The sequence below is a fragment of the Marmota flaviventris genome, chromosome 12 (assembly GCF_047511675.1).
Source record: "Marmota flaviventris isolate mMarFla1 chromosome 12, mMarFla1.hap1, whole genome shotgun sequence".
NCBI classification, from domain to species: Eukaryota; Metazoa; Chordata; class Mammalia; order Rodentia; family Sciuridae; genus Marmota; species Marmota flaviventris.
In genome coordinates this window covers 23682480-23700685 of record NC_092509.1, presented here as the reverse complement: position 1 = coordinate 23700685, position 18206 = coordinate 23682480, and the positions used below count along the sequence as shown (strand labels likewise).

The 18206-nt window shown below is 35.1% G+C and overlaps 1 protein-coding gene across 2 annotated transcripts in view; it reads right to left on the bottom strand.

Moving 5' to 3' along the window:
- Taf3 (TATA-box binding protein associated factor 3) overlaps positions 1-18206 on the bottom strand; it is a 179737-nt gene that overhangs the window by 27783 nt on the left and 133748 nt on the right. The window contains exon 4 of one of the 2 annotated variants that reach the window (XM_027944858.2): positions 16737-16819. In XM_027944858.2, coding sequence (XP_027800659.2) covers positions 16737-16819 — 83 coding nt within the window. Of the gene's footprint in view, positions 1-16736; positions 16820-18206 lie in introns of those variants that run through there. The other variant, XM_071599789.1, reaches the window with a different exon arrangement.

Here is an 18206-nt window from a genome sequence, read left to right as displayed (position 1 = left end):
GTAAAATGTTATTCATGTGATTAATTACTTGAGTTAATACATCCTTGCTTTTATTTTTCCTCTGTGATTTTCTCCTTTTCAACATTTTATATGCCCTGTAGGGCTCTACTCATATTCAACTTTCTCCACATCTTTCCAACACTTTCTACCTGGAATAATTACCTGAATTTCTATGTGAGTTTGAATTACCTCTTCTAGCATTTTATACTTTTTACCTTCTATTTTGATATTTACTTTATGTACCTGAGAATGGACATCTGATTAAATCTTTCATATTCATGTCTATCTCCTCTGATATAGTCTGTACTATGAATATAATAAAATTAACATTTGTTAAATGCAGATCAAGTTTTAAAAATATGAACTTAAGAAAAATATAAATAAATATTTAAAAAAATATAAACAGTGTTGTGTGAGGGCACTTCAAGGAATTTTTTCAAAAACCCCAATTCTCAGGGTCAGAACTTCTAAAAGATGTGATTTCAGAAAGCTTTTGCTTCTCTGCAGTCAATAAAAGGCTACTGGTAAGGAAAAGCAAAGTCAAATAAAACTGAACATTCAACATGGATGAAACTTTATTTTCAATAGTCCCTGAGCTTACTGTCTACAGAGGAGGATGAGTAATAACTTAGTAAAAGATGATTTTATGTAAAAACTTTTTAAAGTTGTAAGTTAACCATAAAACAAAAACCTTGTCTATGTTTTTTTAAAGAATCAAATAACATTTCAAGTTATTTGAAAACATTAAAAGCAATAAGATTATATCCAGTGAACTTGAAAAATGAACAAGATTGTGATTAAGATCTGTATCTTGCTGAAGAGTTATAAAATTCAGTCATCAAAAAGTCATGCTTGGAAAAATCCAACATTACCACTTCAAAATATATTAAAATTTAAAAATAGCTGGTTTTCATCAAAAATCACCATGTTTTACATGAATTCTTATCTTCCTTTGTTACAGCAAGGAAAAAACATATAAATATTTATGCCATGTAAGACAGACAGACAGACAGACAGCACACACACACACACACACTTATCTGTGTGGCTAAAACAAGTCATAAATGACTATATATGATATATATATATATATATATATATATATATATATATATATATACACACACACACACACATTTATGTGAGTGTGGGCAATGTATGATATGTGCACATATATGTGTGTTTACAGACTAGATATGATGTATGTGTGTGTGTGTGTGTGTGTGTGTGTTTGTGTATGCATATGCCTATGTCATACTCTTGACCCTTGCAGTGTCTTTTCTTAGACTGTCTCTTTAATATTATATTTTTGAGGGGCTGGGGTTGTAGCTCAGTGGTAGAATGCTTGCCTCTCATGCATGATGCACTGGGTTCAATCCCCAGCACCACATAAAAAAGAAAAAACTAAATAAACAAAATAAAGCTATTAAAAATATTGTATTTTTGATAATAACAAGTGATGTTATAAAATGAGAATGAAGAGGATTTTAATGACTGATTTGGAAAAGAATGTATACAATGGTTAAGCTGTAAATATTAGAATAAGGATATATTTTTCCACACTCCAAAGAACAAATTTGTTAGAATAAACATTAATAAGGGCTGGGGTTGTAGCTCAGTGGCAGAGTGCTTGTCTCATACACGTGAGGGGCCCTGGGTTCAATCCTCAGCACCACATAAAAAAAAATAAGTAAATAAAAATAAAGATATTGTATCCATCTACAACTAAAAAGTATTTAGGGAAAAAAAGAATAAACATTAACAAAATATTCAATGAACAATCACTTTGATTGTTTTGGGATTTAAAGAAATTTCACAAACACAAAGAATATTTATTTAAAAAGTGTCCAAGGCAATTTGAAGCAAACAAACAAAAAAAAAATCTCTATATACACATACACACATTTATAAATATATATATATATATAAAATAAAATTTCTAAAATTTTCTATAAGGCAAGAAAAGACTTGAAATTATTCTACTGATCTCAGATTCACATTCAAGTTAAGATCATCCTAAAAGAAAGATAGAAAAGAAAAAAAAAAAGTAAAGAAAAGAAAAGGTCACCACAGTTCTTAAATATCTAAAGGTCTGATTCAAGGATTCAGTTGAGTTTTAGAGAGCTGCTTTAGATTTTGGTTCTCAATTTTTCCTAGCATCCTCTAATGATGATCTGGAAGGGCAAGAAAAGCTTCAAACTTAGCCAGAGGGACAGTTAGGAGACGATGGAAGTCAGCTGCACTGTTTCCTTTTGGGGGACCCTGGCGCAAGTGATGCCCAGCAAAGGAGCTCAGATGGGACTCTAAAACCCTTGTGAGGCTCTTCCTTCTCTATCCTCCCACTCCTGCCTGCACCAGCCAGGTGGGCCCTGCAGTGGCAAAGAATTTGAACTGACTGGTAATCTTTGAAATGTTTTAATTTGTGTGTTTATTATAAGGAGCACAAATAAGCAGAATAGCCAAATGCCAGAGAGTCTGAAAATGCATTCCCTATTTATGAGCTTGCTCTTCTTCTAATTTTTTAAAATTAAATACTGACAATATTTTAAGCATAAGTATTGACTGACAGATATATGCATGCATACAGAAAAATAGTTCATGCCAGAAAACCCAGAAAAAAAGCAGTGAAGCAGCAGAGGAATTCAAAGTCTATGTGGTCAGCATTATTTTAAAGTGGCCTAAATTTATAAGGAAAATGTGAATTTCCTTGCATTTATTGTGAGCCAAATAAATAAAACAATGAAAATGATAAAAAGTAGCAAAATATTCTGCCTTAGTCATTTGGCTTTGAATCGTTTGATGAACAGAAAAACAGAACACAGCCATTTACTGCTTACAGTTGTGATTTTCCCACTCTGTTCATCTTAGTTCCAAACAAATTAGCCTAATAACATCAATTACTCTCCGTGTTCCTCTGTGTTTTACCAGAATTCATGTGTTCCTATACTAATCAGTATTTCTCAATTGGGTCATAATATACATTAGAGTTATCTTCACAAACAGGTTAACATCCAACATTATCCGGAACTTTTCTTCTGATTAAAATAAAAACTACAACAATTCCTTCAATCGACATATGATCAATTGTAACTGAGTCTAGAAAAAATAAAATTCCAGTGGGAATTTTGAAGTTCTTTTTAATTATAATAAAGTTTATAAAAATATTATACTTAAGCTGTAGCACATTTTTAAAAACAAAACTACAGACATAGTTTATGCATATATACCAGGAATATTTTCAAACTTTGGGTCATGGTCCAGTACCAATTACTATCCTATTTTTCTCAGTTAATATTACCTGCATCTGGAACTGAAGGGTTTTGTTTCAAATGATGAACTATTATAAAAGAAATGCTGGAGATTATTACTCCTCACATGGTAAGTATTATTGGTATCCTACAAAGATCAGGAACTAGGATGTCATATTTTTAAAGACAATCATGTAGTATATAGTAATACAACATATATTTTATAGTTTCTAGCAAGTAAGTTTTAATTTAGTATTTATAACATATGGGAAAACTCTTTTTTAATTTTTTTTTTAGAGAGAGAGAGAATTTTTAATATTTATTTTTTAGTTTTTGGCAGACACAACATCTTTGTTTGTATGTGGTGCTGAGGATCGAACCCAGGCTGCACGCGTGCCAGGCGAGTGCGCTACTGCTTGAGCCACATCCCCAGCCCCAATATGGGAAAACTCTTAAAAATTTCCTTCAAAAAGCTTGTTAATATTATCAACAAAATCTATATACATTGAAAATTCAAACTCAAGAATATTAAATTTGACTAAGCAACTTCTCTCTAATACCATATTTCACACTTGACAGGAAATTTAAAACAGCACAACTTTTGTGGAAAGAATCACAATAGCAGATGGTTCACACAGCACCATGAAAAAAAAAAAATATATATATATATATATTTAATTTAATGGCTTTAATATTTAGCATACCAGAAAATCTAAACAAAATAGAATAAAGAACTTACAAATTAAATCTCTACACTGTAGAACAGGCACCAGCTGTGCTGGCCTATTTCTATGCAGCACCCATTGGCCCTTCTTCCTCCCGCCCTCCCCCTTCTCCTTTTAGTCCATTTGGTTGGGATAGGCTTTACTCTGCCAGACACATGAACCAGGCCAATTAGAGCATCAGACTCCATGACTACAGTGATTGTTCGGGGCTGGACACATGATATTAGCTGGGTCACTGAGAGGCTGCTCTGGGACTTCTGGGCCTATTTCCACTGGGTTGAAATACTGGTGGAATATGTGCTTGAAATTGCAACAGGTACCAAGTGGGGCAAAGCGAAGCTCGATGCTCAATATCACATATTCTACAAAGTGTCTAGAAAAACTGTATACTAACTAATGTAAGCAACAAATAGAATTCTGATCTTTAAAAATTTTTTTTCTAGATAAATTTTTTACTGTGCTATTCATCTAAAAATACTTTTTGTGTTGAGGATATGGCTTAGTGGTAAAGTGCTTGCCTAGCATGCATGAGGCTCTGAGTTTGATTCCCAGCACTGCAAATTGCAAAAACAACAACACAACCTCCAAACAAAACCAATAAATAAACTTTAAAGTGTAGAGCATAAAACAGCATACCATTCCTGAAATTCACAGGAGCGTGCATGAGACTCTGGGTTCAATCTCTCAATCTCTCTCTCTCATACACACACACGAACTTATATAGATAAGAAGTTTTTTTAAAAGAGTACTATCTAAAGTACCAGATAAAAATGCTTACTTGGTAACATTTATTTAATAGTGGCAACAAAAATATATTGGCCTTAGAAACATGAATTCACTATATTTATCATGTCCGTTTCCCAGATTAATTTGATACATGAATTCTAAAGTACAGACATTATTGCAAAGAAACAAATTATCTGTAGCATTATATTTTACATAAGTAAGGTACTCAGTGAAGAAAAATCCAGCTAAGATGGTGACAGAGCCAAGGACCTATATATTTCAGAAGATATTTGGGAACAGTCTATTTGGGAATATGATTACTTAACCATATCAACTATTCTTAAACAAAAGCTTCAAGCAGAGAAGAAAGGATTTTCTATAAAATGCACTCACACATCTATGTGTGAATGGATCTCGCTTTTCATTTAAAATTATTATTAGTTTCCCAAAAGTTTAGAATGATCAGATTTAATCAATTCTTTCAACATATAGGGTAAGTAGAAATTGGGATGGAGAAGTGAGCTTGTTGCTATGACTAACCTGATCATGTGGTTCAGAAGCTTTTTGTGCTTTTTTGGAATTGGTGAGAGGAATTTTGAGATGCTTAGCAGAACAAGCTGGAAATACGTTAGATTGTAGAACTTAGTGGCTAATTCTGGTGAGAGCTCAAAGATTAGAATGCCAATAGGACTGTGGACAGTGAAGACCAGGCTCAAGAAGGTTCAGAGAAGGAGGACTCTATTGGAATTTGGAGTAGAGGTTATTCATGTTATGTTCTGGCTGAGAAGTTGTCTACATTTTGCCCATGTCCTGAGAGTTTCTCTGAAGCTGATTTTAAAAGCGATGAACTTCTTAACCCAATAGAAGAAATGTCTAGGCAGCATAACATTCAGGTGGTGGCATGGATATTGTTGATGGCTTTTAGCCAAATTTATTATGATAATTAGGAGCAGAAAGATTTGAAAAATTTGGACTGGAAAGGTAGGAGTAAAATTTGGGCTAAGGAAGTTGCCATTGTTAAAGACATTATGCCTCTAAAGAAGTGCTAGATTTTGCCCAGAGACAATAAGAAAGATGGCTTGAGGGCATCTCAGGAGCTGGCAAGACCACATCCATTTCAGGCTCAAGGGAATAAAAGTGAAAATTCTGTTCAGAAGAGACCAGTGGGGGATCCTTCTTGCACAGGGGGCCTAGGAAGTTTTCTTAACATGCTCAGCCACCGAGGCACTCAGAGGCTACTGCAGCAAGGGTTCCTGGAGGCTTGGCTACTGCTCGAGATGGTGGCAGACCATCTGGTGCTGGTTCTGCAGGAATCCAGGACGCTGGAGTCTGAGGGTCATGGACACTTCCACCAAGATTTCAAAGAAAGGCCTTGGAAGCCAGGCAAAGTTCAGCAGGGTCAGACTCCCTGTGGGCTCTCCCTGAGAAGGCAAGCTGTAAAGATTTGAGGAAGCAGAAGCAGCAATGGAGAACCCCAAGATTAAGAAATGCCAGTAATGTGGGATATTGTCCTAGGAAAGCTACAGGAATTGAACAGAGATAAGCCAATAAAAAGGCCACTTGGGCTGCAACCAACAAGGCCACAGGGGCAGAGCTACACAAGCTCTTGAGAGGACATCATGCCATGTGCTCCACATTCTGAAAAAAGGCTACAGGACTTGTTTGCCCAGCTGGATTTTGGTCTTGCTTTGGTCCCATCCCTTTTTTTCTATATGCCTAATTTTGTGAATGGAAATGTTTGCTCTGTATCATTACATATTGGATATTTGTAAATTGCTTTTAATTTTAAAGGAGCTCACAATGAGAGATTGCCTTGAGCCTCAGAGAAGACTTTGGACTTGAACTGTCAGAACTCTTGCAACTGTTGAGACTGTAGGGGACTCTTAGGAATAGACTAAATATATTTTGCATTGTCAGATGAGTGTAAGCTTTTGGGGGCCAGGGTAGAATGTTATTGTTTGGATGTGAGGTGTTCCCCAAAAGCTCACATGTGAGACAATGCAAGAAGGTTCGAAAGAGAAATTATTAGCTTATAACCTTAAGGTCATTAGTGAATTAATCCCTGATGGGATTAACTGGGTGGTGACTGGAAGCAGGTGGCTAGAGGAAGTGGCTCATTGGGGGTGTGACTTTGGGGTATATATTTTATATCTGGAGAGTGGAGACACTCTGCTTCCTGATCAACAGATGAGCTGCTTTCCTCCACTCTACCCTTCGGCTATGATGTTCTGCCCACCATGAGTCCTGAGCAATGGAGTCTGCTGTCTATGGATTGAGACCTCTAAAACTGTGAGCCCTCAAATAAACTCCTCCTCCCCTACAATTTATTCTGGTTGGGTCCTTTAGTCACAGCAGTGAAAAAGTTGACTAAATCATAGGGTCATTTAATTCTCATTTTCTGTTGATGGGAATTTTTTTTTTTTTGTTAGAGCTTTATAGTTCTTTGTTGTAGGGTTCATCCCGACAAACTCATACATGCAAGGAAACTAATTTCAGTTTATGATCCTCCCCTTTCCCTTCTGTTCTCCCTCCCCACTCCCCTTCTCCTTCCTCTACTAGACTTCCTTTCATTCATCTATTAGTTTATATTTGATTGGTTCTTTGTGTTATCCTATCCTTCTCTCCTCCTTTCCTTTATTTAACTCTAGTTTCCACATATGAGAGAAAACATTTGATCTTTGATTTTCTTAGTCTGGCTTACTTCTCTTAGCACGATACTCTCCATTTGCATCAACTCACTGGCAAATGCCATAATTTCATTCTTTATTATGGCAGAGTAGAACATCATTGTACATATATACCACAATTTCTTAGTCTATTCATCTATCGATAGGCACCTGGGTTGATTTTATAATTTAGCTATTGTGAATTGTACTGCTATAATCATTGAAGTGGCTGTATCACTATAATATGCCAATTTTAGGCCTTTTTGGAAAAATACCAAGGAGTGGGATAGATGAGGGTTTGGTGGTTCTTATCCCTAGTTTTTTTTAGGAATCTCCATTGATTTCTAGAGTGGCTATACTAATCTGCAGTCTGTTGGGAATTTTAATGGGTATAGCCTTTGGGATGATAATTTGGTACAATAATCTCTTAAAATTTTTAAATTTCTTTGACCTACAACATTTGAAAAAGCAAAATCCATATGAGAACGTTCTTGATTTGTTATAGCAAAATCTGGAAGAACTCACATATCTCCAAATTGGGGACTAAAAGGATAAATAAATTATTATACAACAGTAAAAATGAAATACCATGTCATACAGACATGGGAAAATGTCCATGAGCTATTGTTAGTCAGAAAGGAGACAAGCTAAAGAACACTATATGAAAGGGAATCCCAATTTGCTGTCCCCAAAATTATCGAAATGCACACTGAACAGTTAGCAGTGATTATCTTGAGGAAAGGGTGTATTTTTTGGGGGGAACCTTTGCTTTTTAAGTAACACATTTCCAAGTAGTTAATTTTTTACCCCTGAAAAATGACTATGCCATTATTTTTGTAAACAGGTAAAAAAGCAAACTTAAAAACAAAGCCAAGTACTTCCACATTTAGTAACACTTATTTAAAATGTTTTTTAAAAGCCCCTTTGTTTTTTAAACCAGATTTTATCAAATGAACACAAAGGAATTTTTACAAAAGTAAACACTCACAGTCAGTATTAAAAGAAGAAAAATAAATAGCTAACATTTATTGAAGGTCTATTATATCCTAATCAGGTTTTTCAGGTTTTGTTTCCCATTTGTATAATCCTCATTTATTAAAATTCTAGCTACTGCTGGGTGTAGTAATGCATGCTTGTAGTCCCAGATATTTAGGAGGCTGAGGCAGGAGGGTCTGAGTTCTGGCCAGCTGAGGTAACAGAGACCCTGTCTCTTATTTTTTTGGGAAAAAAAATCCTAGCTATATATAGCCTCCCTGATCCTCCCCCCCTGCCCCCCAGCTAAAACCACATTTGCTTGGGATGAGGTACAGAATCCCATGAATAAGGCTATGGACATTTAGTACTGCTGGACCATTTGGGTCTAGAAAAGGAGTGACTCCAATATGAAGACATTGAGTGGAAATTATAAGGTGCCGAGGTTTCAAATGAAGACCCAAGGACAGGGTCTTTTCTCACTCCTCTGTTTTGTTCAGTTTGAGAAATTTTGGAGCTAGGAAGATATTCATATCCTATTTTTCAGGATGTCCAGTCTGGTATTACAACATAAAACCTCTAGTCCTATTAGTTAGATAGCCTTTGCCTTCTTTCAAGATCCCCAAAAGCCTACCAAGGGCTTGAAAATGTAGCACTGGTCTTATCATCAACATGTAAGAAGCATTAGAAGAACCAGCTTGGAAGACTTAATAGGGTGCACAGTTTTGGATATGATATATTTAAAGTGACACTGTTCACCTGTGCAAAACTTTCTAGAAGGTAACTGGGCATATTAGTATGAATTATAGGGGGGAAATCTGAGCTGGAAATAAAGATTTGGGAATTAAAAAAAAACTAAGTAGGCTAGAGGCAAGAAAGGAAAAACGGTAAAGAAAAACAGCCTATGAAAGAAAAATAAAAAGGGATGTGAGAGAAGGAGAGATTCAGACAAGTGTAGACTCAAAAACAACAAAATGTCTCAGAAAGGGCTCAGGGGAAGCAGGATCTAATACAGCATAAAGGATCAATACTATACTAAAGGCTGTGGCATGTTCTCTGCATTTCAGAATTGGGATGTATTTGATGATTTTAATAAGAAGTTAACAGAAAAGTTTCTTGGGCAAAGAACAGAATGAAATATGCTTCCAAAACTGGAAGAAGGTGCATCTAAAGATTTAGTTTTAAGAAGCCAGAAATAAGAAGTTTTATAGCTTCTTTCTCATGTACAGGAAAGGCTTGGCGAAGGTGAGAAGGATTAGGGTGGAAGAATATAAGGCTGAAGGAAAGATTTGAGGGAAAGGAAGAGAGGAAAATACTGAGGAAAGCAGATAAGAGAGGGAGGGAAGCTCCACAGCATGTACAAAAGGTGGAATGAAAGAGGCTAAAGGGAGATTGGATTTGGAATCAAGGAGGGACGTTGCAGAGCCTGTGGGATAAGCTTTGAGGGTACATTCAGCTCCAGAACCCCAAAGTACATATCCAATAGCCCAGGAGAATGTGGCTACGTGTTTCCAGGCGCTGAGACCTTCCTTGGCTGTGATGATAAGAAAAAGGTTGCCGAAACTGTAAATCGGAGATGTCCTGCAGTGACACAAGATCCACTCTCTAAGCTACAGAGGTGGGCACGGGAGAAGAAGAAACATTACCACTCGTCTAGTCTTTCCGTGAGTATCTGAATCCACCAGAGGCCCATAAAGTGACAGCAAAGAAGAGAACATGGAAAATTTAAATTTTCTTTGTGATTGTGTTTAAGTGTTTCCTCAGTAGGCACATGTTCTTTATAAACGCCAGAAGTGTGACTAGTTTGATCTTTAGGGGAAATTATAATCAGATAGTATCCAAAGGTTACTATGATACAGTTAAATTATCTCTGCCTGTCACAGGTTAAAGAACATTTAAATTCTGGAAGTTCACATCAGCTTTTTCCAGATAACAAATCTTAAGTACCTTCCTATATTCACTCAATTAGTGATCTTGGGCCTTGATAACACTGCAGAGAGAAACTTTCCAACTATCATTCAAATCATATCTAAAAAGGTGGTCATAAATATTTTAAAACCTAAGTGAACTAATAAGACCTAGACCCATTAAGGATAAGATCTTTTACAACAAATTAAATAAAACAATTCATTGAAGTCTGGACTCAAGATAAGCTAGATTTACAAGCTGACCTTTTATTCATTTAAAGAACAAAATTAGCTCTAATTGCATTAGAATGGAATCCAGTAAATTTTCCCAAGTCTTCTAATGTGGCATCCATGTAAGAACTGCTGTAACTGTTTACAAGTAAGATGGAAATGCTTTGATATAATCTTTCCACTTGTTTTACTGTGTTGTAAAAGCATTTCCCAAAACCTAAAGCTAGTTTTTCTGACAGTATACTAGTTTTTCCTTTTAAACATACTGTATGTTTGGTGATAATGAACACATTACAATGTGTGATGGAAAAAATTAAATTCAGGCTTCATAATTCTAGTTCAGTAAAAATAAAGGGATTATTAAGGAAATCAGGAACTCCTTGTTTGGAAAAACCAGAATTCTGGCTGAAGACACAAATAAGAAAAATTTTAACTACCTGCTTCCTTTTGGAGGTGGATCAGAATTATGGCTGAGATAAATGGCTTTGGTACCACTGAATTTATAAGCACAATAAGGTAGTAAAGCTAACATACACAATCTCGACTTCTGTTCCAGTTGTTCGCAACCAGGAAACTTCATTAGTAATATTTGTGCCTTTCATTAGCATTAAAAATAGGTCATTTTAAATTTCAAATATATATGTAGTCATTTAAAATGTAAACACCAATTATAAAGTTTAAATACACTGACTCTTAAGATTCTTTCCTTGTTATTGTTCTTGATATTTCTCTTCCTATGAAACGTTTGTTTCAGTAACAAGTTAACCAGGGCAAAACAAAGAAAACTATCAATACTTTTCAAAAATAATAATAATAATAAAATTGAAAGTAGATAGTTTTATTGGATGGGAAACAAAATTAGAAAATCAAAAGGCCTTCCATTTCAGAGGATGGTCCTCTGAAATGTTCCTAAACTTGATTTCTTTAGTATCATTTTAAAACCAGTGGCAGGTACCATTCTGCCATGGCTATCTTGCCCTGTTCCTTGGCTTGCTTTTACACAAAATCTGGCTGCCTTTCCCTAGCTAAAATAAAATATATTAGCTATTTCTGCTGGCCTCTTCCACCTTGTTCTGGTGACAGATACTCTTTTCCTAATGGAACCTACTATTTCCCTTTTTGACAGGGTGTCTCCCTACCACAGGGGCTGGTGGATTGGAGTTTTTGATGGGAATTGGCAGTGGATGTCATAGAAGAGGGGGCTTCACTAGGGACTTTGAGCATGAAGAACCACATTAGTCTGGAGTGAGTTGGGCCATATATCTCACCACACAGAGGCAAGATGGAGAAAAGGAAAATGAGCAGAGTCATACTCTAATAATACCTTATGAACTCTCAATACTGCCCACCTAAAGTCAAATACACCTCTTTTTATTTTCCCTGCTCTAAGGTAGTTTGATTGGGATTTCTGCTACTTACAACTAGAATTCTGAGTAAATACAAAATACCCAAAAGCAAATAAGCATGTCTCAACTAGAGGTTTGACAGCCCTTTAAAGAGACATTTTTACTGAGCTGTGCTTTTAGGCTTTCCCTTAGATTATGGTGGGTTAGAGAAACAGTCAATAAAAAATGCCTTTGTGCCAGCAGTAAAAACTGCTATGGAGGACATTGTCCTTGTCATCTGGTTCCAGATTAAAAATTAATTTTTAAATCTAGTGCCTTGAAAACCTTTGGCCCGTTCTGAGAAACTGAGGCATCTTACCCCTACCCTTTTCTTCTTAAAAAAGTATTTTGTGAGGCTGGGCATCTAGCTCAGTGGTAGAGTACATGCTTAGCATGCTTATGGCCCTGAGTTCAATCCCCAGCATCCCCCATGCAAAAATATTATTTCCATTTTTGACCTTATTGCTAGGAAGCTATAATAATATTTGATGCATAATCATTTGTTTCTTTTTATTCTCTTTATCTCAGTTTGCTATTTCTATTTCCTACTTTACTGTTACCCTGAATTTTGACTGGAAAAAACACTTCAAGTATTGAAAGGAAAATGCAGAAAGTAGAATAAAAACCATTTACTATTATTTCTCTAAAGAATTTATCACTAAAATGCTACTATACATTTTTCACTCTATTAAATATGTTTTGGCTAAACTGCATTTTAAAATATAAAAATGCTTATTTTCCTTAAAAATGCTCCAAATTATTATCTTTATGAATGCCCATGATTATTCTGTTTCCATTGTCAAAAAGCTTAGAACATATAAAGACAATAAATATCTGTACTTATTTTATGTCTTAAAAGATTAAACCCCTTATGTTCTTCCAAATTAATAAGGAAAGCTTTTGCTCCCATTTTCACAGTATATAGAAATAATTTAGAAACTACAACTATCAAAAAACCCTTCATTAGGCATAAGCTACATTTGATAAACTGTGGCCAAAAAAACAGAATGACTTGAAAAGAAAAGAATTTCATGAATTTAGGAAATCAATCCAGTTGCCACTGGAAATTAAAACATTAGCAAAAAGAAAATAATTGCCACCAGTAAAATAGTGCCTGAAAAATATCTCAACATAATTTGAGTATTTTGAAAACTGGGTTAAATTGTTAAACAGAACATCTATCATGAACTCTCAAAGGTATTTAGAATTATCACCAAGAATACTGTTCCTTGAAAGTCATCATAAATGATTACCAGATCAAATACATTATTAACTATTAATAAGAAAAAATTGACCACGCATTTTAGAACATCTAGAGGGGCTTTATTAGTTACCACCTTCTCTGGTGAGCTCCCGGAATATAGACAGGAATGTCCTCAGAGCAGAGGAGTCATAATTTCCCTTTTACTGTATCCTGGGATACCAGCATGAGCAGCATGGCTGGGCAGAAGAACCTCTGGCCCAAGGGGAAGCGTGGGTGAATGAATAGAAAAGGGCAACAGCTTCCTCTAAGGGACATGTGAGAGGACAGCATTAGTGGACACTTGAGAAATGTGAAGAAGAATGCTTATTCCCTACTCCAATCATTATTTCTCAAAATTTTATGCAAATTTATATCATATTTTCTCTTAGTACTTTACAAATATGTAAAATTAACATTTTATATGAGGCTCCTTTAATAGAATTTTGAGTGCCATTTAAACTTAGAAAAGCTGTAGATCCTGTTCTGCCATGTTTTCCTTGATAATTCTCTCTCAACAGTCCCTGTCTGCAGCAAATTTTATCACATTACTCTGCTCTGTTTTCTTCATAGAAATGAAAAAAAAAAAAAAAATTAAAAAAAGAATGCTGTTAAGTTGCCAACTTCTTCTACAGTAGCTCAAAAAGAGATAGATTAAAAAAAAAAAATAAGATCAGAATGACAAATCACAACTGTGCCACCACTGATCCATCCCGGCACAGACATTGCACTCACCATACTCTGCCACTGAGTCCAGGTGGGACCCCAGGATCCTGATCAACAGAGTTCTAGGCAGCTGTGCCTGGGCAAGCCAAAGCCTACTTGCTGACAACTTGATTATGAGGCTGGACTCAGACAATTACCTTGAATGTTCCCTATTCCTACTTTATGTGTATAGAAACTACAGTTTTAAGGCTGGATTTTAGTTTCTTCTTCAATATAGACTACAGGGAACTTGGGATATCCATCACTGGAAGACATGTTAAAGGAATTTGAGGTCTTTGGAAAGTCATCTTGAATTTTAACACTGTCAGAAAGAGGTACTGACCTCAGCATACATCATTTTAGAACAGTTTTCAGGAATGTAAAAGCAAGGGAAAAATAAGTTACCTCTGTCTTGTTTCAAAGAACAATAATAGAGAACAGAGGAAACGATCTAACCTCAAAGTACTTTTCTGGATCAAGGGCAAAAGACATATAACTTCTTTAAGATTTAGAAACTAAACATTGGTTTAAAGATCTTCCAAAGAGAGGGTATAATTTGAACCTTGTAAAGCTTTTTCTTTTTCCCATAATTTCAAGAGTCTACTTTTTGCCTGTCCTTTAGCAATAAACACTTCTCCCTATCCCTGGACTATTCAATACCCCTTGCTTTTGAACTCCCATCTGTTCATTTATTTCACTTTTAAAGAATATGAGTTCACCCCCTAAGTGTGTACAAACTAAGTCATTAACGGCACAACTTGTAGGAATTTTTCACCACTTTTCCATTATTACAGTCATGGAATAAACCATACATCCTTATGCTTCAACTATTAAGGATTATTGCGATTTGAAGGTCATGAAGTTGTCATATATCATAAAATATTAAAAAAATTTTTCAGCTATTTAGAAATGCAAAAGACATTTAAGTTTGTAGGTTATACAAAACCAGGCAGTGGGCTGTAGTTTACAGACTCCTGATTTAGACCACCCCCCTTCCCCCCAAAAAACCCCACTTGTCTAAGTTCTATTTCACATAAAATTCTATTTTTCTATTTGACTGAAACTTCTCTCTCTTATTTTTAATTTAAAATGTAATGTATTTTACTTAATCTTTTTGCTCAGTGTAAGGATTTTTTTGCATCTGCCTTGGTCAAATGATTAATCTGTTATAAACACCAGGGTTATTTACCTAAATATCTGAAAGTTTATATCTTATATAACATTGAACTTTTTCCAGGGCATTTGTCTAGAATCTCTGCTTATTACAATTTCTGTCAAACTGCACATTTTGTTACAGAGTAATAACATCTGTTTCTCACATCTTCCAATATCTTAGGTGTATGAGTTATTTACTGAAAGGAGGAAATAGAATAAAATAGTTAAGAGAATGACTGAAAGATGCACAAGGGCAAGGAGATACGTATAACTATCAATGCCTTTTCACAAACCTTATTTCTCCAAAGGGAGTGAGCTGGCAAAACTTTCATGTGGGAGTTGAGACTAAGTACTGGTGAGCAACTGAGAAACAGAATTAAATATGAATTGGCAGGAAAGAAGTTTTTTTTTTTTTTTTTTTGAGTGATGAATAAGAATAAGAATAGAAAAATTAGACAATATACAGAATTTCCAAGGAGATGGTGTGGAGAGTTATTGTGGTGGGTCTCCTCTGTCCTTTGCTGGTTGAGAGATGAGGACATCATTCAAATCTCTGCAGGTGGACTGAGGGCACTAGATACATCAGTACCTGGTTTAAAAAGGGCTGAATACATGATATTTGTGCTAGCATTTTCTAAGCTTGTTGACACTACTACCACCCTCTGTCCAGGTCTTTACTGGTACAATCAGGAAAAATAATGTGAAAATTTCCTGGAGAATTTAGGTAAGAAAATATGAATCATTTGGATCTTGTGCTTAAAATCTTCAGAGGAGGGTACACTCTGCTGGAAGATCATGTCTGCCTCAAAATCATACGAGGCTTCTTCACTACACTATATTTGTAGTTGACAGAAGCAGCAGAATAAACATATACAACCTTTAAGATTAAATGAACCACTGAGAACACAAAGCAAATTTTCTGTTTCTTCTCTATCTACTACTAAATTCATAGGTCCTACTCTTACTTTCATGGCTCAAATTAAAAGATGACTAAAAGAAAAATGTTCAACTAATTTACTTTAAAAATGGATTAATATAATGGTTCAGGGAAGATTAAGACAGACAGCAGCACAGGGTTTACATTTCTAGGTTTTTTTTTTTTTTGGTGGTGCTGAGGATTGAACCCAGGGCCTTATGCATATGAGGCAAGCCCTCTATCAACTGAGCTACATCCCCAGCCCCTACATTTCTAGTTTTAACGATTTTTTTTCCCTTTTTAACCCAGAACCTTGTGCATGCTAGGCAAGCACTCCACCACTGAACTATACCCCCAGTTCTGTAAGTTTTTAAAACATACAAATGAAAAATGCTGGACAACTAAGAAATTGGTTATTACTACTGTATACTGTTTCACCTAGCCTCTAACAGTATCTTTGTTTCACAAGCACAGAATAAAACCACGTGCCATACATGAGACAGTTTAACATTACATCTTCCTGAGTGAAATATAGCAGTAAGCCCACCCAATACCATTTATTATTTTCCAGATAACTAAGACCTTAAACACTATGCAGAAACAATGTCATGTGCTAATTTTTTTAATAAAAAAAGACAAAAAGAACAAGAAAAAAAAGGATCCTGCATATTAAACAAAGCAAAAAGCATTTACCTAGAGGAAGAAACCAATAAAAACTTGAAAATGGAGAGTTCTCAAAACAAAGTTTGACTCTACATGTTCATACCTGCAAAAGGTTCGCAGAGTCCTAAATCTATCAGGTCAGGGTAGAGAAGGTCAAGTTTCACTTGCTTCACTCTAATTCAAAGGTTTATACTTACATCTTGTCTTGGCCAGCGCCAACTCGAAGAGTCAATCTGGGGATAACTGGACTCGGGGCTGGAACGACTGGTTCCACTTTTATCTGTGGAAGTTAGTACATTACAGTTCAATGTTACTTTTTTCTATAAAAGTACCTTCTACCTCTTCTACTTTCCCACCTCTACAAACTTAATAAACATGTTTAAGTCACAAATGTGGCTAAGATGCTAGACTAAAAGATAATCTGGTTTTGACAACTGAAGGCTACCTGACATACGAAATTTTATGAACTTTAATCACATTACGTAAATATGGCTCTTATTTCTGGATTTTTTTAATGTTTGGGTTAATTTCTTGGGTTTTATTATATTGTTAGAATTTTTAAACAAAATTATTATCTAGTGCATTTGGTAGAGCATTTATGATTGTCAGATTTAACATACAAGGAAAAACTTGCAATGGAATTTTCTTTATAAGATAAAATGCCTCTATTTGTAGAATTTGATAAACATTAAACTCATTGTTTTATTATATGAAAAAGCTGAATTGTCAAGTGTTCATTACAGCATTAAACTATTCCATTTTTGGTTAATAGTAAAAAGATCTGAAATGCTGTAAAAGAAAAAAAAGCTGATCTATTTTCTTTTTAGAAAAGGATTTACTGTGAAGGCAATGACTGCTAAAAAAGCTAAGAACTATATTTAAAAATATACACAAATTGAGTATCACATTAAAGGGTCTTTTCACAATTTTTGGTTTGAAGATCATGATTTAGTAAGTATTTTTAATAAACAAACTAAAACAAAACTCTATAGTTTCAAATAGTTATTTATATCAGAATTTTTCAGTGGAAGTTCGCACTTTTGGTGGTATAATTCTTTGTTATAAGAGACTCTCCCAAGCCATGCCAGATGTTTAATAGCTGTGGCCCTGAAATATCATATGCCAATAGTTCACAGCAGGTCCCTGACACCTAGCTGCAAACCACTGATTTTATTTTTCAGCTCAGGAATTGACAGAAGAGTGGGGTGGTTCTAAGGAGAAATGAATACTGTTCAACATATATCATTATCATACAGTGACTTGCACATGAACCAAATCTAGTGTTTTTTTCCTATATATTTATTTGTTTCTTCCTAGTTTACTATCATCATTTTTTAAAAAAATCTATCATCACATCAAAATCTGCTCTGACCATTCTCTTTGACAATGCCTGGCAGGTCAACAAACATGTTAAATTAACAACTTATCTTGAACATATCCCCAAGTCTCTTGCCTCTTGGGTATTCTGCTGTTCAACTAGGACCAACCTAAAATCATCCTCCAGGCACTGAGTGATATCAAAGAAAATCTTAAAAGAACTCTACCTTCATCTATGCCTTCAATACTATCTGTTTATTTGGATTTCCAGCCACTTACATAAGGGCAGACACCATATCTATTTTGTTTGTTGCTATTTCCTGGTGTCTATCACAGTGACACATGCTTAA